The sequence below is a fragment of the Scomber japonicus genome, chromosome 9 (genome assembly GCF_027409825.1).
Source record: "Scomber japonicus isolate fScoJap1 chromosome 9, fScoJap1.pri, whole genome shotgun sequence".
Taxonomy (NCBI): domain Eukaryota; kingdom Metazoa; phylum Chordata; class Actinopteri; order Scombriformes; family Scombridae; genus Scomber; species Scomber japonicus.
In genome coordinates, this window is record NC_070586.1 from 1,765,539 (window position 1) to 1,792,710 (window position 27,172).

The 27,172-nt window shown below is 39.3% G+C and overlaps 1 protein-coding gene across 1 annotated transcript in view; it reads left to right on the forward strand.

Moving 5' to 3' along the window:
• The window catches only part of LOC128364247 (protein NLRC3-like), a gene marked incomplete at its 5' end in the record, with an annotated part of 86,253 nt that overhangs the window by 37,380 nt on the left and 21,701 nt on the right, over positions 1 to 27,172 (forward strand). The window contains 2 exons of the mRNA XM_053324787.1: positions 943 to 1,113; positions 19,710 to 19,883. Of these exons, the coding sequence (XP_053180762.1) occupies positions 943 to 1,113; positions 19,710 to 19,883 (345 nt within the window). The remainder of the gene's footprint in view (positions 1 to 942; positions 1,114 to 19,709; positions 19,884 to 27,172) is intronic.

Below are 27,172 nucleotides of genomic sequence, written 5' to 3' on the forward strand. Positions count from 1 at the left end.
TGCTTATTTACCGACTGGACATCTCTAGAGTGGCCATGTTTCATGAACATTGTTTGATGAAGAAACAAAACAGAGCGAGGAAGCATCTTCTCTCAGAGAAGATCTTTGGCTGGACACAGACTGCGGCTCACTGAACCAGGCACCTGAATCAACGTTAATTAGGACAGCTGATCTCATCTGTGTGTGACTTGACTTTTGGACAAAGGCTAGGTAAAACTATTGCTGCTTGAAGAGAGGAAGTTAAAGTGATGCAGACAGCAACGCAGCTACAATATCTAGATAGAAATCGAAGTACTAGGCTACTAATATTTGCACACACATGTTCCCACAGCAGCAGAGAGCAGTCACGCTGACTGAACACTGCTTCAATGAACAGGCTACAATTGATAAACATGCTGTGAGTACAACAGCAGACTGAGCTGGTTGACAAAGCCTGATACTTGACATTTCTCCCAAGAGTCAACTACTTGAATCTGAATCATCCTGATATGCAGCAGCTCTGAAAGCACTGAGCAGAGAGGGAGAAACATTTAAAAAGACAGCTGCAATATGATAGGCTGACAAAGAACATGTGTCCGTGTGCTATTGGTTAGATGTGAGCAGGAGATGTGAACAGCTGATGTCTTAATTGATGCCCCAGAAATGACAGAAAGGAAATGATGAGCTGTGAGAAAGATCAGAATGACTGAGGGATGAGAAATCAAACTATAGATGTGAGCTTGTAAAAAAGATGCTCTTCCTGTCTGAACTTTCTCTGAGCTTCATTTTTACATTTAAGGAATAAAATGCATCAGAAAAAATACATTTAATAAAAAGATGATGAGAAGAACAAATGTTCATCAAAATAATAAGCATCAAACTGTTTGATCATCAAATGCATGAAGTAAATATAAAGTGTCCTCTTTCATGATAACATATGTTGGAATATTTGTGTCATTACAGACTTTCTGACTGTGGACTCTCAGAGACTCACTGTGAAGTTTTGGCCTCAGCTCTGAAGACCAACCCTCATCTAACACATCTGGACCTGAGTAAGAACTACCTGTCTGATTCATCAGTGAAGCGTCTGTCTGCTGGACTGGAGAGTCCAAACTGTAGACTGAAGACTCTGATGTGAGTTCACTGACTGTAGCTTTGGTAGATTTATTTCTATTTATTAAATTTAAATTCTTCAGTGAAGTTTCAAATGTTTGGTTCATAATTTTCAGGATTTGCTGAACACAAATGTGTAGAATGTAAATGTTTTCAGGAATTTAAATCCACAGTGTTGTTGTGAGTAAAAATGACTTCCAGAGTGTAAACTAATATGAGGCTTCAGCAGTCTGAGTTCCACATATCAAGTAAGTATGTTTGTGTTTCTTCAGTGTTTCCTTGCTGAGCTGCAGTGGAGGGATCCAAACTCAAAGAGGGAATTTAGTTCTAAATATTCTGTTTCAAACTCATCAAGTTTACTTGATGAAGGAGAAATATTTCTTTATTATTATTATTTAATGTTTTAATGAATAATGTCTGATCATTGATATTGATGCTTCACACACACACACAGACACACACACACACACACACACACACACACACACATAAACACTCAAATACGCGCACACACACACACTATCACACACACATACACACACATACATAGACACACAACCACACACACACGTATATACACACACATATATAGACACACACACACACACACACACACACACTATAACACACACACAGACACACAAACTCAACACATGCACAGTAACACACACACACACACACACACACACACACACACTATAACACACACACAGACACACAAACTCAACACATACACAGTAACACACACACACACACACACACACACACACACACACACACACATTTTCTAAACTTCTACATTTAAATCTTCTTCAGCTCTGAACAGATTATGAAACATTTCATCATTTCAAACATGAACTTTGTTTCTAAACTGACTTCATTTATTCTTTATTCAGATTGTGGTACTGCAGTTTGTCAAAGATCAGCTGTGATTATCTGGCCTCAGCTCTGAAGGGCAACTCCTCCCATCTGAGAGAGCTGGATCTGAGATACAACAACCTGAAGGAATCAGACATGAAGCAGCTGATGGATCTTGAGGAAAGTCCAGACTGCAGACTGGAGACTCTGAGGTCAGTAGAGAGTTGGAGTCAGTCTGTGCTGGTTTCAGCAGTTTAGTATTAAACACAGTCAGTATCAAAGCAAAGATCCAGTATTTCCTGGTGAAGCTCCAACCTTCTCAGTGCTGCTTTCCTCAGTGAAGCTGTGAGAGGAGAATGGTGACAGGCTTCAGGATTGGACAGAAAGACAGAGAGAGAGAGAGAACAGTCAGCCAATCAGATGAGCCAGAAGCTTGTTGTGATCATGTGTTTGAGTTGATGTGAAGACGACTGTTGTTGTTGTGTTGATGTCTGCAAGAAATAAAGCTGGATTACAGCTGACAGCCTTACAAGATGTATAGAGACAGTGATCCTCATCATCAAATCTGATCTCAAAGTGTTTGTTCTCTCATTTCAACACTAAACTATTGATCAGTTCATCTTTGTCAGAGCTCTAAGACCAGTCTGACTGCAGCCTGCAAATCACTGGCTCTGATTTCACACAAGCATCATTACGTTTAGTAACCATGTGGTCTTTATACAGACCAGCACCTCTGCTGAAGTCCAGGAATCACAGCAGCTGTTTAGCTGAGAGCTCTGACTGATTGTCATGTGATGATTTAACAGCAGGAAACATCTTCAAATCCCACAGAGACTCTGTAGCTTTAAACTTTGATAAGAGTTGACATGTATCAGCAGTAAATCCATCAGTAAACTGATGAGTGAATGTCTCTGTTTCTGCAGTAATGTGTTCATGACTCTCTGCACTTTATTTCCTCTGTGTCAGTGGCGGTTTTTGCTATGGGCAAAGTGGGCAACCGCCCAGGGCGCAATCTACTTGGGGGCGCACGACGCTCGAAAAAAAAAAGAAGTGCGTCCTCAAAATCAAAATCGCCAGTTTTCTAGACTACTACCGCTCATTTCCACTCTTCTACTATCACATCAACTTGCTGCTGACAGTCATGTATACAGGTTGTGTATGTCAGAAGAAAAGGCAAAGGGGAGGGGGCGGGGGATCAACTTGCGACTGCAGAGGCTGTGAGCTGGTTGTGAGTGAGTCTCATTCTCAGAGGAAAACCAAGGGGGGGGGGGGGGGGGGGGGGTAAACTGACCTGTGATGATTATGATCCCAGCCCACGCAACACAAATTGCTGCTTCCAAATAAATAGTAATACATTTATAAAATTAATACAGACCTGTTATGTAAATTATTGGGTTATGTGAAAATGCAATAAATAAATAAAATGCAAAAAATAATATATTTATAATAATATATTTCATTTATTGACCTTATTTTTTGTGTGGTGAATTTACATTGGTGTTAACATACTACATGTCATTTATTTATCTTAATTTCTTTCTCTAGTCTTGTTAACTTATGTATTTAATAATAATTGTAATAAAATAACAGAGATAGTTCAATATTGTGCTTGTGTTGGGGGGTGGGGTGGGGTGGGGGTGGGGGGGGTGCGCGATGGACGGTCCGCCCAGGGCGCAAAACTAGCCAGGACCACCTCTGCTCTGTGTACTTGAGTGAAATCTGCAGAGGAAACACACTTGATAGTAAAAGTGTGTGCAGGTGTGTGAGCTTGGAGCTCAGTGTGTTCACTCCAACACGTTAACATGAGAGCTGAAAGGAAGCAAGCTACGCTGCACAGCTGTTCCACTTGTGGTCTGAACAGGACTGAAGTCCCTGCTGCTCTTTATACTGGATGTGCTGCATCACTGACTGACAGCTGATCAAGTGAGTCTCACTAAACACTCATTTATCTCCTCTGTTCTTTCTTCTTCTCTCATCAGATGGGGATATTATTGGTCTCTGCCAGAGTGAGAGTGAACATCCAGGAGTGTTGAGAGAGGATCAGCTGGATCCTGATGATCCATCTGGAGTCTGGATCTAGATTTTGTATTCTTCACTTAAGTCTCTTAACTGACTCCAAACTGAACAGTTATCTCTGGATTTAGCTGAAGATAAAAACAGGTGTTATAAGTCAGACTGTGAGCCTGGACTCATATTTATCAAGCATCTCAGAATCACACTGAGAGTTAACGAGGACTAAAACTAATGAATGAAGCAGAAGAGAATTGACTGTGACTTTCAGCAGGAGAAGGATTACTGCTGGGAGAGAGTGAGACGTGGCTGTTTTACCACAGTCAGAGCAGCAGAGTAGAAATAATGATGACGTGTTGTAGTTTTCTCACAGTCTCAGCTGGAAATATGAAACAGTGGTCATTTGGTATATTATGTGTATAGACAGGTAACCAGGCAGGTAACTTACCAAGGTGTGTAAATATTAAATGTAGAAAGCTTTTATATGCAGAAATATGATGTTAAAATTAACAGTTTATATCTCATTATGATATTTAACACATTATTTACATTAAGCTGTAAGTAAACACAGATTTGATCACTTTTAAAGGCTCCAGATGACTTTTCAGAGTCTCAGTGTGTAAATATTAAAGGTATCCAGCTTTAATATACGGACACAACTTGATTAAAAACATGAAATGTATCTTCTCCACTGTCCAACTCATCTCCAGCTGAACCTCCTGTTGACTTATGTGTCCTTACAGCTCTTTGAAATCTATCTGTGCCATCAGCAGTTTAAACACATCAATCATTCAATAAATAAAGCCTCCATTAGTTTTTCTCTAACTTCACACTGAGTGGAGGGAAATGAATTAGCGCTGATTATCAGCACAGATAAATATGGAGCCTGGTCTTTGCTGTCAGGGCTCTGGATCAACCTGTTTGATAAGTCTTTATCTTCCTTTAAATCACTTCTTCTAACTCATTTTATCCACTGATCTACCACTTATTTAGTTTTATATGCTGTACATCTTACGGTTTAATCTTCTTGTATTTTCTGGTTTATTTTCTTTATTTTCTTGGATTTCAATATTTTAATAACTTTTGATAAGATCCATCACACTGATACAATGGTTTAAATTCAGTATATGTGTGATTTTTGCTGTCACACCTACAAATGTACGGTTAACACAGCTGGTTGCTCACCTAGAACCTAGACCTGCTCTATCTGAAAAGGGCCTTCAGATAACTTAAATTTTGATTTGGTGCATATAAATAAAGATTGATTGATTGATTGAGTTATCGAGCTGGAAATGCTATCTCATGTCTATTTTTGCTTGTTTTTTTGTTTTTTTGGTGAAAAATGCCAGTTTTATAAATATATTTATGGTTTTAAGCTTTATTTTGTAGAGTATACTTCCATTTTTAGGTTTTGCTGTCAGGCCTCTGGATCAACCTGTTTGATAAGTCTTTATCTTCCTTTAAATCACTTCTAACTAATTTTTATCCACTGATCTACCACTTATTTAGTTTTATATGCTGTACATCTTACATTTGAATCTTCTTTGTGTTTTCTGGTTTATTTTCTTTCCATATTTCAATATTTGAATAACTGATACAATGGTTTAAATTCAGTATATGTATGATTTTTCCTTTCACACTTCCAAATGTATGTGTTAACGCAGTGAAAAATGCCTTAAGACAACTTTTGTTTAGATTTGGTGTATATAAATAAAGATTGATTGATTGATTCAATTGAGTTATTAGGCTGGAAATACTATCTTATGTCTGTTTTTGTGTTTGTTTTTGTTTAGTTTAGTTTAGTTTTTGGTCAGATTTACATATATTCTTAATATTATTTTTAAGCTTTAATTTTGTAGAGTGTGAATTTATTTGTATCCACTGATCTACCACTTCTTTAGTTTTATAGTTGCTCATGTGGGAATGTTGGGTCTCTTTAAAGTTAAAACCTGAAGTTAAATAAAGATTGATTGATTGATTTATATGCTGTATATCCTACATTTGAACCTTTTGTGTGTTTTCTGGTTTATTTTCTTGCTGTATTTTTGTTAGTTGAGTTTTTAGTGTACTGTATATAAATGAAGATTGATTGATTGATTGACTGGTTCAATTGAGTTATTAGGCTGGAAATACTATCTTATGTCTGTTTTTTTGTTTTTGTTTAGTTAAGTTTAGTTTTTGGTTACAAAGGCCAGATTTACATATATTCTTAATATTATTTTTAAGCTTTATTTTGTAGTGTGTAAACTCATTTGTATCCACTGATCTACCACTTATTTATTTTTATAGTAACTGTTGTGATTTGGCGCTATACAAATAAAGATTGATTGATTGATTTATATGCTGTATATCCTACATTTGAACCTTTTGTGTGTTTTACTGGTTTATTTTATTGCTGTATTTCTGTTAGTTGAGTTTTTAGTCCAATTTAAGTCTTTAGTTTTGCAATATTTTAAACAATATAACTTTTAAAATCCATCACATTGAAATTCAGTGTATTTGTGGTTGTTGTTGTGAGAGCTACAAATGGTCAATATTGTCAGGTTGGAAATGTTATTTAATATGTTTTAGTGAATAAAACCAGATGAACATATATTCTTGTTATTATGGGTTTAATCTTTATGTTGTAGAGTGTAGTTCTTCTGTTCCGCCAGCAGGGGAGGATCCACCAAAACAAGCTAGTTCGTCTCCTCAGACAGAGAACAGCCTGCTGAATGAACACTAACGTCTCCTGTCTCTGCTTTTCTTCTATAAAACAGGTTAGTCATGTGTGTCAACGTGTCACAACTTATCACTAAAGACATTTTAAATCTCTCTGATGTGTTTCAGACCGAGTTTAAGGTAGAAAACTGTTAGAAACGTTTTGAATTGAAATGGAGCTTCGTAGAGTTTAGCTAGCTCCCGTGATTAAACAGTTAATAGCTGCTCATTCAGATTAATGAACTATGTTAATGTGATTTAATATTCTTCATAATGTAAATGACCAAATGTGTTTCTATAATGTGTTCTTGTGTTATGAAGTGTGTGCATGTGATTGCAGGTGAGGACCAGCAGAGGGCTCCAGTGTTATTGGTATGAGGGAATGATGAAGAGCAGCATGCAGAGTATGTAGAGCTCAGCTATGAGAGACAGAACCTGTCCATGTTATCATGTGTCTCTGATAGTTTCAGCAATAAACACAACTCTACTGAAGGTAAAGTCTCTGCCTCTCATCATTGATATCACACAATATCACACTTTATATTTAGTAAAGTCTTTTATTTGTGCAGTTAAACAGAAAATAAGCTTAAATAGTTTTAAAGTTACTGGTAAAGTATATTTTGGAAGCTGGTTACAACAACAGTAAAACAATGTGTTTTAGTTCATAAAGACTTTACAGTAATATTTGGTAAGTGAACTATTACTGGTAGATGTAACAGCAGAGCTTTGATTGTTGCTGAAATATTGGATCATTTGAACATTTATTGAAATGAAAGCATGTGAGAAGTTTAGAGGGAAGAATCAGTATTTGGTGGAGCTGTTAACAACTCATAGACATCTGAGCTGTGAGCCGACTACACACTGCTGACTGGTTTCATCTTTAACAATGTGTTGTATTTTAAAAGCTTGTTATATTAAAGTACTAGTACCTCTAACTGTACTACAGTAAAGTACTAGCACCTCAAACAGTACTACAGTAAAGTACTAGTACCTCTAACTGTACTACAGTAAAGTACTAGTACCTCAAACTGTACTACAGTAAAGTACTAGTACTTCAAACTGTACTACAGTAAAGTACTAGTACCTCTAACTGTACTACAGTAAAGTACTAGTACCTCTAACAGTACTACAGTAAAGTATTAGTACCTCAAACTGTACTACAGTAAAGTACTAGTACTTCAAACTGTACTACAGTAAAGTACTAACACCTCAAACTGTACTACAGTAAAGTACTAGTACCTCTAACTGTACTACAGTAAAGTACTAGTAGCTCTAACTGTACTACAGTAAAGTACTAACACCTCAAACTATACTACAGTAAAGTACTAGTACCTCTAACTGTACTGCAGTAAAGTACAAGTACCTCAAACTGTACTGCAGTAAGGTACAAGTACCTCAAACTGTACTACAGTAAAGTACTAGTACCTCTAACTGTACTATAGTAAAGTACAAGTACCTCTAACTGTACTACAGTAAAGTTCTAGTACCTCAAACTGTACTACAGTAAAGTACTAGTACCTCTAACTGTACTACAGTAACGTACTAGTACCTCTAACTGTACTACAGTAAAGTACTAGTACCTCTAACTGTACTACAGTAAAGTACTAGTACAGTCTGGATAATCTTTGGTTTTTATTCATCATTAATTCTCATCACTCAGGTGTCTCGTGTTATTTGGACTGAAACTTTAAACAGTAAAATGTTTCTACTGATCTATAAAAACATATTTATCTCTTTTACTCGTCACTTTATTGTAAACTCAGGACTTTTGTCCATGTCTGGATCCTGTAGGAATGATGACTCTTTATTTTCCAGTGATCTGATTGGTCGGTGGTCTGGAGCAGGTTGACTGTTCAGCATCAGTTGCCGTGGTGATTTATCCGGTTTAACAGTGACTCCAGTAAACCTGAGTTAATCCCAAACAGAGCCGGTTAATTTAATCCAGACTGCTGAAGACTCCCAGAGTTTACGTCTGGTTCTTCATCACAGCGCTGTAAACACATCAGGAACGACACTTTACTCTTCTTCATGTGTAAAAAACAACGCAGTAACATAAAGTGTAGTATAAAGTACACAGTGACAATACTCCCATAGGATATTACATCACAAGAGAACAGGAGCTGTGTCTGAAATCACTCCGTATTTACTACACAGTGCTCTACATTTACCTTCCACCATTTTATGTGAGTGTTGAATGACTGTGTAAAAATCTCCACTAAACACTCATCACCTGCTTTATTAGGTACACCTGTTCAACTGCTCCTTAACTCAAATATCTAACCAGCCAATCACACGGCAGCAACTCAGCTCATTTATTCATGTAGACGTGGTGAAGACGAGCTGCTGAAGTTCAAACTGAGCATCAGAACGAAGAAGAACATTGGTTTAAGAGACTGTGAACGTGATCTAGAACCATCTCAGGGTTCACAGAGGATGCTCCCAAAAAGAGGAAAATGCCTTGTTGATGCCAGAGGTCAGAGGTCAGACTGGTTGGAGATGATAGAAAGGAAACAGTCCCTCAAATAACTCCTCATTACAACCGAGGTCTGCAGAAGACCGTCTCTGAAGGCTCAACATGTGGAAGCTTGAAGCAGACGGGATCCAGCAGCAGGAGACCAGACCGGGTTCCTCTCAGCTCAGAACAGGAAACTGAAGATCACCAAAACTGGACGATAGAAGACTGGAAGAACATCGGCGGGTCTGATGAGTCTCTGCTGCCACATTCAGACGGATGGAGGGACCAGGGGAGGGGTGCGATCAGTGTCGGTATAAGGAAGCTTTGCTCTCACGCACGCTGCATTTATAGTCACACATATACACACGCGCGCAGACACTCTCTAGTGTGCACTCTGCTCACTCACTCCACATTCCAGGAGATTGTGTTTTATTTGCGGTCGTCAGGGAGCTGCTATCAATATGCGGGAGATGGGATGTCTGTGTTTGTATTTCCAACACAGGAACGTATTCTTCTGTGCCTCTGACATGTTGCTGAGTCTGACTGAATGGCACATGACCAGAGACAGCATCAGGATCTAACTTGTGGCTTTGAAAGAAGGAGGTTGACTATTTGATAAATCCGAGCTTTTGAGATTTGAGCTTTTCAAATGTAACTAAAAATGTAATCATGGAAATTTCCAAAAGCAACTGTAATTTAATTACGCATTTTCTTACGTAACGTCGTTACATGTAATTCATTACTCCCCAACACTGAGTATTATAGTGATGTAGTATGCAGTATTACAGTAAATGTAGTGATATATTATTACATATGACATCATTAGATTATTAATAGTGAAGCATCAGTGTTAGAGCAGCATGTTACTGTTGTAGCTGCTGGAGGTGGAGCTAGCTTATACTACTTTATATACAGTTAGCTAGTTTATACTACTTTATATACAGTTAGCTAGTTTACACTACTTTATATACAGTTAGCTAGTTTATACTACTTTATATACAGTTAGCTAGTTTACACTACTTTATATACAGTTAGCTAGTTTATACTACTTTATATACAGTTAGCTAGTTTATACTACTTTATATACAGTTAGCTAGTTTACACTACTTTATATACAGTTAACTAGTTTACGCTACTTTATATACAGTTAGCTAGTTTACACTACTTTATATACAGTTAGCTAGTTTACACTACTTTATACACAGTTAGCTAGTTTATACTACTTTATATACAGTTAACTAGTTTACGCTACTTTATATACAGTTAGCTAGTTTATACTACTTCATATACAGTTAGCTAGTTTAGTCCAGTGGTTCCCAACCTAGGGGTGGGGCCCCTCCAAAGGGTCAACAGATAAATGTGAGGGCTGCTGAGATGATTAATGGGAAAGAAGAAAAAACTAAGTTCTGATACACAAATGTGTTTTCAGTTTTTGGACTTTTTCTCTAATCTTTGATTTTTGCTGAAATATTGGATCATTTGAACATTTATTGAAATGAAAGCATGTGAGAAGTTTAGAGGGAAGAATCAGTATTTGGTGGAGCTGTTAACAACTCATAGACATCTGAACTGTGAGCCGACTACACACTGCTGACTGGTTTCATCTTTAACAATGTGTTGGATTTTCAGACTTGAAAAATTGTGAACCCATCCTTTAAATGACTAGATTAGAGTGGATGCAACTTGTAAAAGACGTCTGATGTCTGCTTGTAAATGTTATAAAACATTACGTGGCGTATGTTATGTTCACACACACACACACAGACACACACACACACACACACACGTACGTGACTTCCAGTAAATGAAAAAGAGGAACAAACAGACAGGAAGTTAAAGTTTCAAGTGTCCAGTCAGTCACCATTTCACAGTCTTCAGAACAGAAGCAGGAAAACAGTGTGAGGCAGGTGAGTGTTAATATCAGGACTGTAAATAATGATTACTGTCATTATTGATCAATCTGATGATTATTTATCAAATTAACTGTTTAGTTGATTAAAGTCTTGTTTTGTTTTTTTGTATATTTTTTTCGGGCTTTTTTGCCTTTAATGTACAGGACAGTAGAGATAGACAGGAAACAGAGAGAGGGAATGACACGCAGGATAAGACCGCTCGGCACGGGATTTGAACCGGGGTCGCCTGCAGTGAGGACTATAGCCTCAACACATGGGGCGGGGGCTCTAGTTTATCAGAAAAATCTGAAATGACAGAGTTTGAGGTGTTGAAACGTATATTAAACACTAAATAATTCACTCAGCAGCTAATCAAGATTTCTGACTTTAACTAATCTTCATCATTTTGTGTCGTCATCATCAGCTGTAGAGTCATGTGACGGTAGTTTTCACGTCTTTAAAATGTGGACTCTACTTTTTTCGTTCCATGGTGGAATATTTGAGGACAAAATTAGTAAATCTGTGTATTAGTACACTGAGTAAACTCGCTGTTTGCACTTTGAGCTCACCTGCAATTATTCATCTAACACATACACACATACACACATACGTGACTTCCATTAAAAAAGAAAGGAGGAGCAGACAGGTAGGCAGTAAAGGTGAAAGTATTCAGTCAGACGCCATTTTACAGTCATCAGAGCAGAAGCAGGAAAACAGTGTGAGGCAGGTGAGTGTTAATATCAGGACTGTAAATAATGATTACTGTCATTATTGATCAATCTGATGATTATTTATCACATTCATTGTTTAGTTGATTAAAGTGTGTCAGAATAATGTGAAATGACAGAGTTTGAGGTGTTAAACGTTGTTTCCTGTTGTTGTTTTCCTGGTTTGTGCGTCCTCACAGCGATGTCACGTGACTCACTGCTGAGCTCTAAATAGAGAGAAGTCACAGTTAAGAAGCACACACATGTTTATCTGAAGTGTGTTTGTTGGATTTAAACCAGAGTCAAAGTTTCTCTTTGTGATGACTAGAAAACACACATGGTTGTAGTTAAAGTCATGTCAACTAATAAGAAGCTACTAAGTTGAGAGGCAGGACTGGGTTTATTATACTGTGTGTGTGTGTGTGTCCCCAGTGTTACAAGATTACCTCTCAGACTCCAGAAGATGAAGAAAGAGGAGGAAGAGGAGGACGGAGCAGTGTCTGTAATATCCAGCTGTCTGTCTATGAAGAGTGACCGGTCTAAAGATCCTCCTCTATACTTCAGTAATGAACCTGGACCCTCAGACACAAAGTAAGAGACTGTTTCTACTGTAAACTGACCTGAAGATGATTCAGTTTAGTATTATTTGATAATATACATTACAACAATATTTATTTTATAAAACTGAGTTTTTTATAATTCAGTCACTGATCCTTTTATAGTTTGAGCATTGACTGCATTATTTCTTTATTTATATCTTTTCATTTAGTGACAGATGCTTGATTCCTGTTCTCAGTCAATCAATCAATCTTTATTTATAAAGCGCCAAATCACAACAGAGTCATGTGAAGGCTCTTTCCACATGGAGCAGGTCTAAACCGAACTCTTCAGGTTTTAATTTAAAGAGACCCAACATTCCCACATGAGCAGCACTTGGTGACAGTGGAGAGAAAAAACTCCCTATAACAGGAAGAACCCTCAGAACCAGACTCAGAGTGGAAGAACATCTTTTAACAGGAGGAACCCTCAGAACCAGACTCAGAGTGGGAGAACATCTGCCTGGACCGGTTGGAGTAGAGAGGAGAGAGAGGAAGAGGAGGCAAGAGGAATAGAGAGGAGAGAGAGGAAGGAGAGGAGTAGAGAGGAAGGAGAGGAGAGAGGAAGGAGAAGAGAGAGAAGCACATTGAAGGTCCGGGACTGGAATCTGACATCCGGACGTCTACAGGCCCAGATTACCTGTGAGACCAGAAAGCACAGACAACTCCGGGGAAGAAGTTTAGCTTATTGAATGCATTAATAGAACATGAATGTTAATGGATATAGATGGATGGATAGAGAGAGAGAGAGAGAGGGAGGAGGAGAGAGGAGCCCAGTGCATCATGGGAGTCCCCCGGCAGTCTAAGCCTATAGCAGCATAAACTAGGAGCTGGAACCGGTCCGAACTAGAAGCTTTATCACAAAGGAACGTTTGAAGCCTACTCTTAAACGTAGAGAGGCTGTCTGCCCCCCGGAACCAATCTGGGAGATGGTTCCACAGGAGAGGAACCTGAGAACTGAAGGATCTGCCTCCTGTTCTACTTTTAGAGATACTAAGAACCACAAGTACGCCTGCATGCTGGGAGCGCAGTATTCTAGTAGGTACATAAGGTTCTATGAGCTGGGATCGCAGTGTTCTAGTAGGTTCATAAGGTTCTATGAGCTGGGAGCGCAGTGTTCTAGTAGGTTCATAACGTTCTATGAGCTGGGAGCGCAGTGTTCTAGTAGGTTCATAAGGTTCTATGAGCTGGAAGGGCAGTATTCTAGTAGGATCATAAGGTTCTATGAGCTGGAAGGGCAGTATTCTAGTAGGATCATAAGGTTCTATGAGCTGGGATCGCAGTGTTCTAGTAGGTTCATGAGGTTCTATGAGCTGGGAGCACAGTGTTCTAGTAGGTTCATAAGGTTCTATGAGCTGGGAGCACAGTGTTCTAGTAGGTTCATGAGGTTCTATGAGCTGGGAGCACAGTGCTCTAGTAGGTTCATGAGGTTCTGTGAGCTGGGAGCGCAGTGTTCTAGGTTCATAAGGTTCTATGAGCTGGGAGCGCAGTGTTCTAGGTTCATAAGGTTCTATGAGCTGGGAGCACAGTGTTCTAGTAGGTTCATAAGGTTCTATGAGCTGGGAGTGCAGTGTTCTAGTAGGTTCATAAGGTTCTTGAGTCTCTAAAGAGACCCAACATTCCCACATGAGCAGCACTTGAAAAAAACTCAATTTTAACAGGAAGAAACCTCAGAACCAGACTCAAAGTGGGAGAACATCAACTGACCGGTTGGCAGAGAGGAGAGAGAGGAACATTGAATCTCAACATTGAAGGTTTATTATACAGTGTATGTGTGTGTGTCTCCAGTGTTACTGGTTTACCTCTCAGACTCCAGAAGATGAAGAAAGAGGAGGAAGAGGAGGACGGAGCAGAGTCTGTAATATCCAGCTGTCTGTCTATGAAGAGTGACTGGTCTAATGGTCAACTTCTAAACTTCAGTAATGAACCTGGACCCTCAGACACAAAGTAAGAGACTGTTTCTACTGTAAACTGACCTGAAGATGATTCAGTGAGACGCTTTCATGAAGGTTGTAGTGTAGATATGAAGGAAAGAAATAATGAAGTAGCTTCCATTCAGCTGTAATCTCCAACAGATCTTCATGTTCATGTTAACCAGAGACAGAGACAGGGCTGCTATTGCTGTTTGATTTTCCAGTCAATAAATGTAAAGTAGCAGCAGGTAACCCAGGGTGATATTTACTAAGGATTTACTAACAAGTCAAGCTGTGTCTGTCCTTATTTACTAAAGGACTGCAGCAGCAGGTACAATGTTTGGTCTCATGTAATACAGACTGTGTCTTAACGTGTTCCTGTTCAAAGACACTAAATATGGGAGGAGGTCATGTAAATGTATAGAAACAGCCTTCTGCAGCTGATTTATCACTGCAGACTGACCACTGCAGCAGAGGAAACTGAGTCTGATGTTTAACGTCACACTCACACAGAGGGAGAGAGACTATAGCAGAAACAGAGAGAGAGAAACACTCATGAAAAGATGCATTATGATGATATTTAGCAGAGCTCTCTGTTCCGCAGCACAACACAAAAGAGCAGCAGTCTGTTATTTTTCACTAGTGGACTTTTCTGTTCGGCTCAGTTTCCTCCTGCTTATTGTTCCTGACTTTTAATGGATCAGAGTAGCTTAAAGGAGCCTGTGGAGTTTTCTAACAGACTAAAGTCATGTTCACATTGACTTACTTACCAAAACACATTGTGTGTCTGCTTGTGGTCTAACTAATGCGTTGAATCCACTTCCCTCCTCATCAAACATCTATTTTAAATCCTGCATTGCTTACATGTTTACTAGTTTACAGTCTTCTTCTTGTTCTCTGCCTTTGCTGGCACATTGTTGTCTCTGTCTAATTACTGTTGAACTCTTGTGATTGTAGTTTATTTTATTTTATATCAAGTTGAATGTGTTGAATCTCAGAGTCTGAAGAACAGAAACTGTAAGTGTGTAAATACTGACAGTCTGGACTGTTTATGTGGGGAAAGAGCTGCATGCAGCTTGTGAGCTGTCGGTTGGCCTCCACTAATGTCATGTGACATAAAGAATGTGTTCATGTCCACAGAGAGAGGAAGAGGAGGGCTGTTTCTGTGGAGGAGCAGCTGTCCTGCTGTTCTTTGTGTCAGGACGTCCTGAAGGATCCAGTCTCTACCAGCTGTGGACACTGGTTCTGCAGACAGTGCATCACCTCATACTGGGACCAGTCTGCTTCATCAGGAGACTCCTCCTGTCCCCAGTGTGCAGAAAGATCCAGAACCAGACCTGGACTGCAGACAGACAGTCAGACCAGCACTGTACAAAGTAAGACAGAAGATCTGTCTGCTGATGTCCTCATCTCTGAAAACAGGAATCTACCTCCTCTATCCTACTGAACATTAACAGTCACACTGATTTCTGTTTCATTCTACCTTTTTTCTTCTCTTTCAGCAGAAAGTGGTCTGCAGGAGGTTTTAGATGAACATCAGATCAGTCTGAGCAGCACATGTGAATGTGTGACTCAAGGAACTGATGAAGCAGGAACTAAAACCTTCCTCACCAGCATCTTCACTGAGGTCCACATCACAGAGGGACAGAGTGAAGAGGTTAATACCCAACATGAGGTGAGGCAGCTCGAAACAGCTTCCAAGATGAAGACCCTCCATGACGCTCCAATCAAGTGTCAGGACATCTTTAAAGTCTTACCTGACCAACAGGAAACTGAAGAGGTTAATACCCAACATGAGGTGAGGCAGCCTGAAACAGCTTCCAAGTTGAAGACCCTCCATGACGCTCCAATCAAGGATCCGGACATCTGTGAAGTCTTACACAGAGTCAGAGTGGTTCTGATGAACGGCGTCGCTGGCGTTGGAAAAACCTTCTCAGTGCTGAAGTTCACTCTGGACTGGGCACAGCGCTCCAACAACCAAGATATCAGTCTGCTGATTCTGTTCTCGTTCAGGTCGCTGAACTTGATCAAAGATGAGCAGTACAGTCTGCTCATGCTGATCCGTGTTTTCTATCCAACATTACAGAAGCTCACAGCAGAGAAGCTCGCTGGCTGTAAAGTTCTGTTCATCTTTGACGGCCTGGATGAAAGCAGACTTTCACTGGATTTCAACAACAGTGAGGTCGTGTCTGATGTCACACAGAAGTCATCAGTTAGCGTGCTGCTGACAAACCTCATCAAGGGGAAGCTGCTTCCCTCGGCTCTCGTCTGGATAACTTCCCGACCTGCAGCAGCCAATCAGATCCCTCGTTCATGTGTTGACAGGGTAACAGAAGTACGAGGCTTCTCTGACAACCAGAAGGAGGAGTACTTCAGGAGGAGATTCAGTGATGAAGAGCAGTCCAGCACAATCATCTCACACATCAAGACATCCAGGAGCCTCCACATCATGTGTCACATCCCAGTGTTCTGCTGGATCACTGCTACAGTTCTGGACCACATGTTGACTCCAGATCAGAGAGGAGAGCTGCCCAAGACCCTGACTGACATGTACTCACACTTCCTGCTGGTTCAGACAAAGAGGAAGAAGAACAAGTATGATGAGGGACATGAGACGAGTCCACAGGAGCTGACGGAGGCTGACAGGAACCTTCTTCTGAAGCTGGGGAGGCTGGCGTTTGAACAACTGGAGAAAGGAAACATCATGTTCTACCAAGAAGACCTGGAGCAGTGTGGTCTTGATGTCACAGAGGCCTCAGTGTTATCAGGAGTTTGTACAGAGATCTTCAAAAGAGAGAGTGTGATTTTCCAGAAACCAGTCTACAGCTTTGTTCATCTGAGTATTCAGGAGTTTCTGGCTGCAGTCTACATGTACCACTGTTACACCAGCAGGAAGACAGAGGTACTGGAGGACTTCCTGAGAGAAACAGAAGAAGAAGAAGAAGAAGAAGAAGACGACTCATCTCTGGATGACTTCCTGAAGAGAGCCATGGAGAAATCTCTCAGAAGTGAAAATGGCCACCTGGACCTGTTTGTCCGCTTCCTTCATGGCCTCTCTCTGGAGTCCAACCAGTGTCTCTTAGGAGGCCTGCTGGGTCAGACAGACAACAGTCCAGAAACCATCCAGAGAGTCATCAACAACCTGAAGTGGATGAACAGTGAGGATATCTCTCCTGACAGAAGCATCAACATCTTCCACTGTCTGATGGAGATGAACGACCGCTCAGTACATCAGGAGGTCCAAGAGTTCCTGAAGTCAGAGAACAGATCATATAAGGAACTCTCTGAGATCCACTGCTCAGCTCTGGCCTACATGCTGCAGATGTCAGAGGAGGTTCTGGATGAGTTGAACCTGAAGAAGTACAACACATCATGGCAGGGATGACGGAGACTGATCCCAGCTGTGAGGAACTGCAGAAAGGCTCAGTAAGTCCAGATGTGATTAACATTATAAATCAGTGTAGATTAGTAGTTTAGTTATTCAAATATAAATAATATAACATTATTATTGTAGTTAAAATAGTGCTCTACTTGTTTGTATCTGAAATAACATGTCAGTTATATTTAGTCTCAGATGTTGTTGAGCTGTTTAAATGTTGAGTTTAAATAATGTTGATGTTTATAGCTGTTAAGTTAATGAACAGTTATTCTATTTATTTCTAGTCATTATTGGATTTGACAGTGTTTTCTTCTCTTTCTTTTCCTTTTGTGTGTTGAAGGATTCATTCAAACCTGGTGAAACACATGAAGGACTTTAGAGGTTGTGGTTGAGGTTTTATTACAGCAGCATTTTATCACAACATATATCAGTATTTTACAGTTATCAGTGAAAGCAGTAAAGTTATTATTACATGATATATAATCAGACATACAGGTAAGCTTTACTGGTCTGTGCTTTGATTCTGGTGCTGGACCTTTGTTGGATGTCATTCTCTGTCTCTCTCTCCTCTTGTTTCCTGTTTCTCTCTCAACTGTCCATTAAAGAAATAAAATGCCTCAGAAAACAAAGATTTCAAATATTCAAAAAGATGATCTGAACCACTGATGTGAAGATCAAATGTTCATTAAAGTCGTGAATGTCAAACTGTTTGATCATCAAATGCATGAAGTAAATATAAAGTGTCTCTTTCATGATAACATATGTTGTAATATTTGTGTCATTACAGACTTTCTGAATGTGGACTCTCAGAGACTCACTGTGAGGTTTTGGCCTCAGCTCTGAAGTCCAACCCTCATGTGACACATCTGGACCTGAGTAACAACTACGACCTGTCTGATTCATCAGTGAAGCGTCTGTCTGCTGGACTGGAGAGTCCAAACTGTAGACTGAAGTGAACTGATGTGAGTTCACTGACTGTAGCTTTGGTAGATTTATTTCTATTTATTACATTTAAATTCTTCAGTGAAGTTTCAAATGTTTGGTTCATAATTTTCAGGATTTGCTGAACACAAATGTGTAGAATGTAAATGTTTTCAGGAATTTAAAATCCACAGTCTTGTTGTGAGTAAAAATGACTTCCATGGTTGAAACTAATATGAGGCTTCAGCAGTCTGAGTTCCACATATCAAGTAAGTATGTTTGTGTTTCTTCAGTGTTTCCTTGCTGAGCTGCAGTGGAGGGATCCAAACTCAAAGAGGGAATTTAGAAGGACTTTAGAGGTTGTGGTTTTATTACAGCAGCATTTTATCACAACATATATCAGTATTTTACAGTTATCAGTGAATGCAGTAAAGTTATTATTACATGATATATAATCAGACATACAGGTAGAAATGAATATGTAGCTGTTAAAGGTCTTTGTATGTAAAAATGTGTGTAAACTTGTTGCTGACATTAACTGTGTCTATAAATAATAGACATGTAATCTGTTAGACTGCACACACACTTTAACACCTTTTATTTGGGATCTTAGTAAATCAGGCCCTACATGTGTATTTTTATATGGATATGGTTGGAATGACACATAAATATTGAACTTGTGTACCAGACTGTCAAAGCCTCATATTAGCTTCATCTGAACTTATGAAGTCATTTCCTGCAGTGTAGCTGTGTTAGGAAGAGACCACTTCACAGTCAGTATGGACAGGAGGAATGATTACTGCCACACATGACATGTTTTAATGACACATACCTACTAAACTACCAAATACAGGAAGAAGAGCTCATGTTATAAATAATGAAGGTTTTTATTCCAACATGTCTGATTTCATATTGATCCTCTAATTACAGACGTGACTGAGTTCAGCAGCATTTTATGACTCAGTGTTGACATGAATATTTGTCTGAATGTTAAAATCTCTTTTTCACTGTATTTTTTGTATTTCACAGTTTCTAACCTGCATCCTGTTGGGTTCAGCTGTTTGGAGTTTACATTTTCTAAACTTCTACATTTAAATCTTCTTCAGCTCTGAACAGATTATGAAACATTTCATCATTTCAAACATGAACTTTGTTTCTAAACTGACTTCATTTATTCTTTATTCAGATTGAGGCACTGCAGTTTGTCAGAGATCAGCTGTGATGATCTGGCCTCAGCTCTGAAGGACAACTCCTCCCATCTGAGAGAGCTTGACCTGACTGAAAACAATCTGAAGGATTCAGGAGTGAAGCAGCTGTGTGGTTTTCTGGAGAGTCCAGACTGCAAACTGGAGACTCTGGGGTCAGTTCACTGACTGTCTGTTACTATTGTTGATCTTAATGTTTAACATCTGAACCTAATTTATGTTCATACATAACTTACACACACACACACACACACACACACACAATATAACACACACACACACACACACAATATAACACACACACACACACACACACACACACACACACACACACACACACACACACACAGTGTGACACACATACACACACACACACTACAATACACACACACAAACAAACACACACACTGTAACACACACACTCACGCGTACGGTGCTGCTTTCCTCAGTGAAGCTGTGAGAGGAGAATGGTGACAGGCTTCAGGATTGGACAGAAAGACAGAAAGAGAGAACAGTCAGCCAATCAGATGAGCCAGAAGCTTGTTGTGATCATGTGTTCGAGCTGATGTGAAGACGACTGTTGTTGTTGTGTTGATGTCTGCAGGAAATAAAGCTGGATTACAGCTGACAGCCTTACAAGATGTATAGAGACAGTGATCCTCATCATCAAATCTGATCTCAAAGTGTTTGTTCTCTCATTTCAACACTAAACTATTGATCAGTTCATCTTTGTCAGAGCTCTAAGATCAGTCTGACTGCAGCCTGCAAATCACTGGCTCTGATTTCACACAAGCATCATTACGTTTAGTAACCATGTGGTCTTTATACAGACCAGAACCTCTGCTGAAGTCCAGGAATCACAGCAGCTGTTTAGCTGAGAGCTCTGACTGATTGTCATGTGATGATTTAACAGCAGGAAACATCTTCAAATCCCACAGAGACTCTGTAGCTTTAAACTTTGATAAGAGTTGACATGTATCAGCAGTTAATCCATCAGTAAACTGATGAGTGAATGTCTCTGTTTCTGCAGTAATGATGTGTTCATGACTCTCAGCACTTTATTTCCTCTGTGTACTTGAGTGAAATCTGCAGAGGAAACACACTTAGTGTGTAAAAGTGTGTGCAGGTGTGTGAGCTTGGAGCTCAGTGTGTTCACTCCAACACGTTAACATGAGAGCTGAAAGGAAGCAAGCTACGCTGCACAGCTGTTCCACTTCTGGTCTGAACAGGACTGAAGTCCCTGCTGCTCTTTATACTGGATGTGCCGCATCACTGACTGACAGCTGATCAAGTGAGTCTCACTAAACACTCATTTATCTCCTCTGTTCTTTCTTCTTCTCTCATCAGATGGAAGTGATCTCTGTCAGAGTGAGAGTGAACATCCAGGAGTGTTGAGAGAGGATCAGCTGGATCCTGATGATCCATCTGGAGTCTGGATCTGGATTTGTCGTCTTCACTTAAGTCTCTTAACTGACTCCAAACTGAACAGTTATCTCTGGATGTAGCTGAAGATAAAAACAGGTGTTATAAGTCAGACTGTGAGCCTGGGCTCATATTTATCAAGCGTCTCAGAATCACACTGAGAGTTAACGAGGACTAAAACTAATGAATGAAGCAGAAGAGAATTGACTGTGACTTTCAGCAGGAGAAGGATTACTGCTGGGAGAGAGTGAGACGTGGTTGTTTTACCACAGTCAGAGCAGCAGAGTAGAAATAATGATGACGTGTTGTAGTTTTCTCACAGTCTCAGCTGGAAATATGAAACAGTGGTCATTTGGTATATTATGTGTATAGACAGGTAACCAGGCAGGTAACTTACCAAGGTTATGGGACTAAACTATGTGTGTAAATATTAAATGTATCCAGCTTTTATATGCAGAAATATGATGTTAAAATGAACAGTTTATATCTCATTATGATATTTAACAAGTTATTTACATAAGTAAACACTGCTCAGCCAATCTGAGGCCTGTACTACGAAGCTGGATTTTCTCTTATCGAGATAACTTCAGGGTTAACCCTGGGTTTTCCGTACTACGAAGCTGGTTCACTTCTTACCGGGGTTAATCACCATGGTAACTTATGCTGAACGGCTAAACCTGCTCCGGAGCAGGTTATGTTCTGGATAAGAGATCAATGAGTACAAAAGCACCACCTCCTGACCAATCAGCTCTCTTAGAAAATGACCTGTCCATTCTTAAAAGATCCTGTCAACATTGGTGCGGCTCGTGAGAGGAGCGCTTAGGAGAGAATGAGCTTTTAGGGATAGATGCAATTTTTTAATTGACCAAAATATATATTTAAAAAATAATCATTGAGGCACATGAGGGATATTATTCTGTATTTTATACAGTTGGTTTGAAATCATTCACTCAAATGGTTGAAGCATAATAGGTTTGTATTTTGAATGTTGAATATTAAACTAACTTAATGTCTCTTATGAAAGGAAGGGCACTGAGGAAGCGATCTGCCTCAAACGTCTGTGCTGTAATAAAGTGGCATTGTGTGATCAGAGTGCTGTCCGTTTATATTGTCCGATAAATTAATATTGTATGATCTCATGAATTTACACATTAACAGAGTCAGCTATTTTCTGCCAGCATTCCTTCCTGGCCTTTGCTGCATCAACAGAGTTGCTTTTGGCCTGAATGATGTGATTGAATTATTCATATTGTTGAAGAATAATTGTCTGCTCCTCCATGGTAAAGGGTAAAGTAGGCTGCTCTGCAGGGTTTCTCCATGTCTGTGATTGGTCAGACGCTGCAAACACCTCCCCTTTATGTGAGCGCGCAGAGATCCAGATTGGAAAACCCTGGGTTGATTTACCGAGTTGATAACCAGCTTCGTAGTACCGTTTATCCTGGACTGCGAATATCTGGATAAGTCAACCCAGGTAACGGAGAGATATCGTGGATAGGTTAATCCAGCTTTGTAGTACAGGCCTCAGCTGTCTTTAACAATAACTATATCATTTCAACTTGTAGGTGAGATCATGTGATCCAGCCCTATCCAATAACATCCTTTCCATCTAGTTTTCTACATTAGTGCAGCATCTTGCATGTATTGTACAACAGTGCACACAGCGATAATGATGCAAACGGACACAACTTGATTAAAAACATGAAATGTATCTTCTCCACTGTCCAACTCATCTCCAGCTGAACCTCCTGTTGACTTATGTGTCCTTACAGCTCTTTGAAATCTATCTGTGCCATCATTTGTATCCACTGATCTACCACTTATTTAGTTTTATTGTAACTGTTGTGATTTGGCGCTATACAAATAAAGATTGATTGATTGATTTATATGCTGTATATCCTACATTTGAACCTTTTGTGTGTTTTACTGTTTTTTTTCTTGCTGTATTTTTGTTAGTTTAGTTTTTAGTCCAATTTAAGTCTTTCGTATTTCAATATTCTAAACAATATAACTTTTGATAAAAATCCATCACATTGAAATTCAGTGTATTTGTGGTTGTTGTTGTGAGAGCTACAAATGGTCAATATTGTCAGGTTGGAAATGTTATTTAATGTGTTTTAGTGAATAAAGCCAGATGAACATATATTCTTGTTATTATGGGTTTAATCGTTATGTTGTAGAGTGTAGTTCTTCTGTTCCGCCAGCAGGGGGAGGATCCACCAAAACAAGCTAGTTCGTCTCCTCAGACAGAACAGCGTGCTGAATGAACACTAACGTCTCCTGTCTCTGCTTTTCTTCTATAAAACAGGTTAGTCATGTGTGTCAACGTGTCACAACGTATCACTAAAGACATTTTAAATCTCTCTGATGTGTTTCAGACCGAGTTTAAGCTAGAAAACTGTTAGAAACGTTTTGAATTGAAATGGAGCTTCGTAGAGTTTAGCTAGCTCCCGTGATTAAACAGTTAATAGTTGCTCATTCAGATTAATGAACTATGTTAATGTGATTTAATATTCTTCATAATGTAAATGACCAAATGTGTTTCTATAATGTGTTCTTGTGTTATGAAGTGTGTGCATGTGATTGCAGGTCAGGACCAGCAGAGGGCTCCAGTGGTATTGGTATGAGGGAATGATGAAGAGCAGCATGCAGAGTATGTAGAGCTCAGCTATGAGAGACAGAACCTGTCCATGTTATCATGTGTCTCTGATAGTTTCAGCAATAAACACAACTCTACTGAAGGTAAAGTCTCTGCCTCTCATCATTGATATCACACAATATCACACTTTATATTTAGTAAAGTCTTTTATTTGTGCAGTTAAACACAAAATAAGATTAATATAGTGTTAAAGGTACTGGTAAAGTATATTTTGGAAGCTGGTTACAAACAATGTGTTTTAGTTCATAAAGACTTTACAGTAATATTTGGTAAGTGAACTATTACTGGTAGATGTAACAGCAGAGCTTCGATTGTTGCTGAAATATTGGATCATTTGAACATTTATTGAAATGAAAGCATGTGAGAAGTTTAGAGGGAAGAATCAGTATTTGGTGGAGCTGTTAACAACTCATAGACATCTGAGCTGTGAGCCGACTACACACTGCTGACTGGTTTCATCTTTAACTATGTGTTGGATTTTAAAAGCTTGTTATATTAAAGTACTAGTACCTCAAACTGTACTACAGTAAAGTACTAGTACCTCTAACTGTACTACAGTAAAGTACTAGTACCTCTAAATGTACTACAGTAAACTACAAGTACCTCAAACTGTACTACAGTAAAGTACTAGTACCTCAAACTGTACAACAGTAAAGTACAAGTACCTCAAACTGTACTACAGTAAAGTACTAGTACCTCAGACTGTACTACAGTAAAGTACAAGTACCTCAAACTATACTGCAGTCAAGTACAAGTACTTCAAACTATACTGCAGTCAAGTACAAGTACTTCAAACTGTACTACAGTAAAGTACAAGTACCTCTAACTGTACTACAGTAAAGTACTAGTACATCTAACTGTACTACAGTAAAGTACTAGTACCTCTAACTGTACTACAGTAAAGTACTAGTACCTCTTACTGTACTACAGTAAAGTACAAGTACCTCTAACTGTACTACAGTAAAGTACTAGTATATCTAACTGTACTACAGTAAAGTACTAGTACCTCTAACTGTACTACAGTAAAGTACTAGTACCTCTAACTGTACTACAATAAAGTACAAGTACCTCAAATTGTACTACAGTAAAGTACTAGTACCTCAAACTGTACTACAGTAAAGTTCTAGTACCTCAAACTGTACTACAGTAAAGTTCAAGTACCTCAAACTGTACTACAATAAAGTACTAGTACCTCTAACTGTACTACAGTAAAGTACTAGTACCTCTAACTGTACTACAGTAAAGTACTAGAACCTCAAACTGTACTACAGTAAAGTACTAGAACCTCTAACTGTACTACAATAAAGTACAAGTACCTCAAACTGTACTACAATAAAGTACAAGTACCTCAAACTGTATTATAATAAAGTACTAGTACCTCAGACTGTACTACAGTAAAGTACAAGTACCTCAAACTGTACTACAATAAAGTACAAGTACTTCAAACTGTACTACAATAAAGTACAAGTACCTCAAACTGTATTATAATAAAGTACTAGTACCTCAAACTGTACTACAGTAAAGTACAAGTACCTCAAACTGTACTACAATAAAGTACAATTACTTCAAACTGTACTACAATAAAGTACAAGTACTTCAAACTGTATTATAATAAAGTACTAGTACCTCAACCTGTACTAAAGTAAAGTACAAGTACCTCAACCTGTACTACAGTAAAGTACAAGTACCTCAAACTGTACTACAGTATAGTACTAGTACCTCAAACTGTACTACAATAAAGTACAAGTACCTCAAACTGTATTATAATAAAGTACTAGTACCTCAGCCTGTACTAAAGTAAAGTACAAGTACTTCAACCTGTACTACAGTAAAGTACAAGTACCTCAAACTGTACTACAGTATAGTACTAGTACCTCAAACTGTACTACAATAAAGTACAAGTACCTCAACCTGTACTAAAGTAAAGTACAAGTACCTCAACCTGTACTACAGTAAAGTACTAGTACCTCAAACTGTACTACAGTAAAGTACTAGTACCTCAAACTACTACAGTAAAGTACTAGTACCTCTAACTGTACTACAGTAAAGTACTAGCACCTCTAACTGTACTACAGTAAAGTACTAGCACCTCTAACTGTACTGCAGTAAAGTACTAGTACCTCTAACTGTACTACAGTAAAGTACTAGTACCTCTAACTGTACTACAGTAAAGTACTAGTACAGTTTGGATAATCTTTGGTGTTTACTCATCATTAATTAAAATGTTATGTTTAAAAGTCAGTCATGTGTGCAGTGTATGGATGAGTGAAAGGTGTTGTGTGAAGTGTTGAATGCAGGAAGTAGAAATACTTAGGTCCATATGGCAGGTGGAAGCCTGAACCCAAGTCCAGTCTGAAGGAGAGAGAGAGAGAGAGTGAACAAACATTTAGACAGCCCTTAAATCCCCAGTGCTCCATACACCACAGGTGAGACAAATTGGACTGACGACAGATAGAAAGGAAACAGTCCCTCAAATAACTCCTCATTACAACCGAGGTCTGCAGAAGACCGTCTCTGAAGGCTCAACATGTGGAAGCTTGAAGCAGACGGGATCCAGCAGCGGGAGACCAGACCGGGTTCCTCTCAGCTCAGAACAGGAAACTGAAGATCACCAAAACTGGACGATAGAAGACTGGAAGAACATCGGCGGGTCTGATGAGTCTCTGCTGCCACATTCAGACGGTCGGGTCAGAACATGAAGCATGGATCCATCCTGCCTGGTATCAGCTGGTCAGGCTGCTGCTGGGGGGGTCATGGTGTAGGAGGGGGGGTTCCTGGCACATTTTGGACCCTTTAGTACCACCTGAGCATAATTTAAAGACCACAGCCCACCTGAGTGCTGCTGCTGACCATGTCCGTCCCTTTAAGACCACAGTGGACCATCTTCTAACGCTCCATGTCCCAAAGCTCAGACCCTCTCAGACCGGTTTCTGGAACATGACGATGAGTTCACTGGACTCAAAGATCTCAGTCTAACAGAGCAGCTTTGGGATGAGGTGGAACAGGAGATTGTCATCATGGCTCTGCAGCAGCTGTGTGATGTCATCATGTTAATATGAACCAAAATGTGTGAGGAATGTTTCAGCACCTTGTTGAATCTCTGCCACCAACAATGAAAGGGGGTCCAACCCGGTACCAGCAAGGTGAACCGTATAAAGTGTCTGGTGAGTATTTTGTCCTCAAATATTCCACCATGGAACCAAAAAAGTAGAGTCCACATTTTAAAGACGTGAAAACTACCGTCACATGACTCTACAGCTGATGATGACGACACAAAATGATGAAGATTAGTTAGAGTCAGAAATCTTGATTTGCTGCTGAGTGAATTATTCAGTGTTTATTATTCAGGGAGCAGTGAATGAGTGA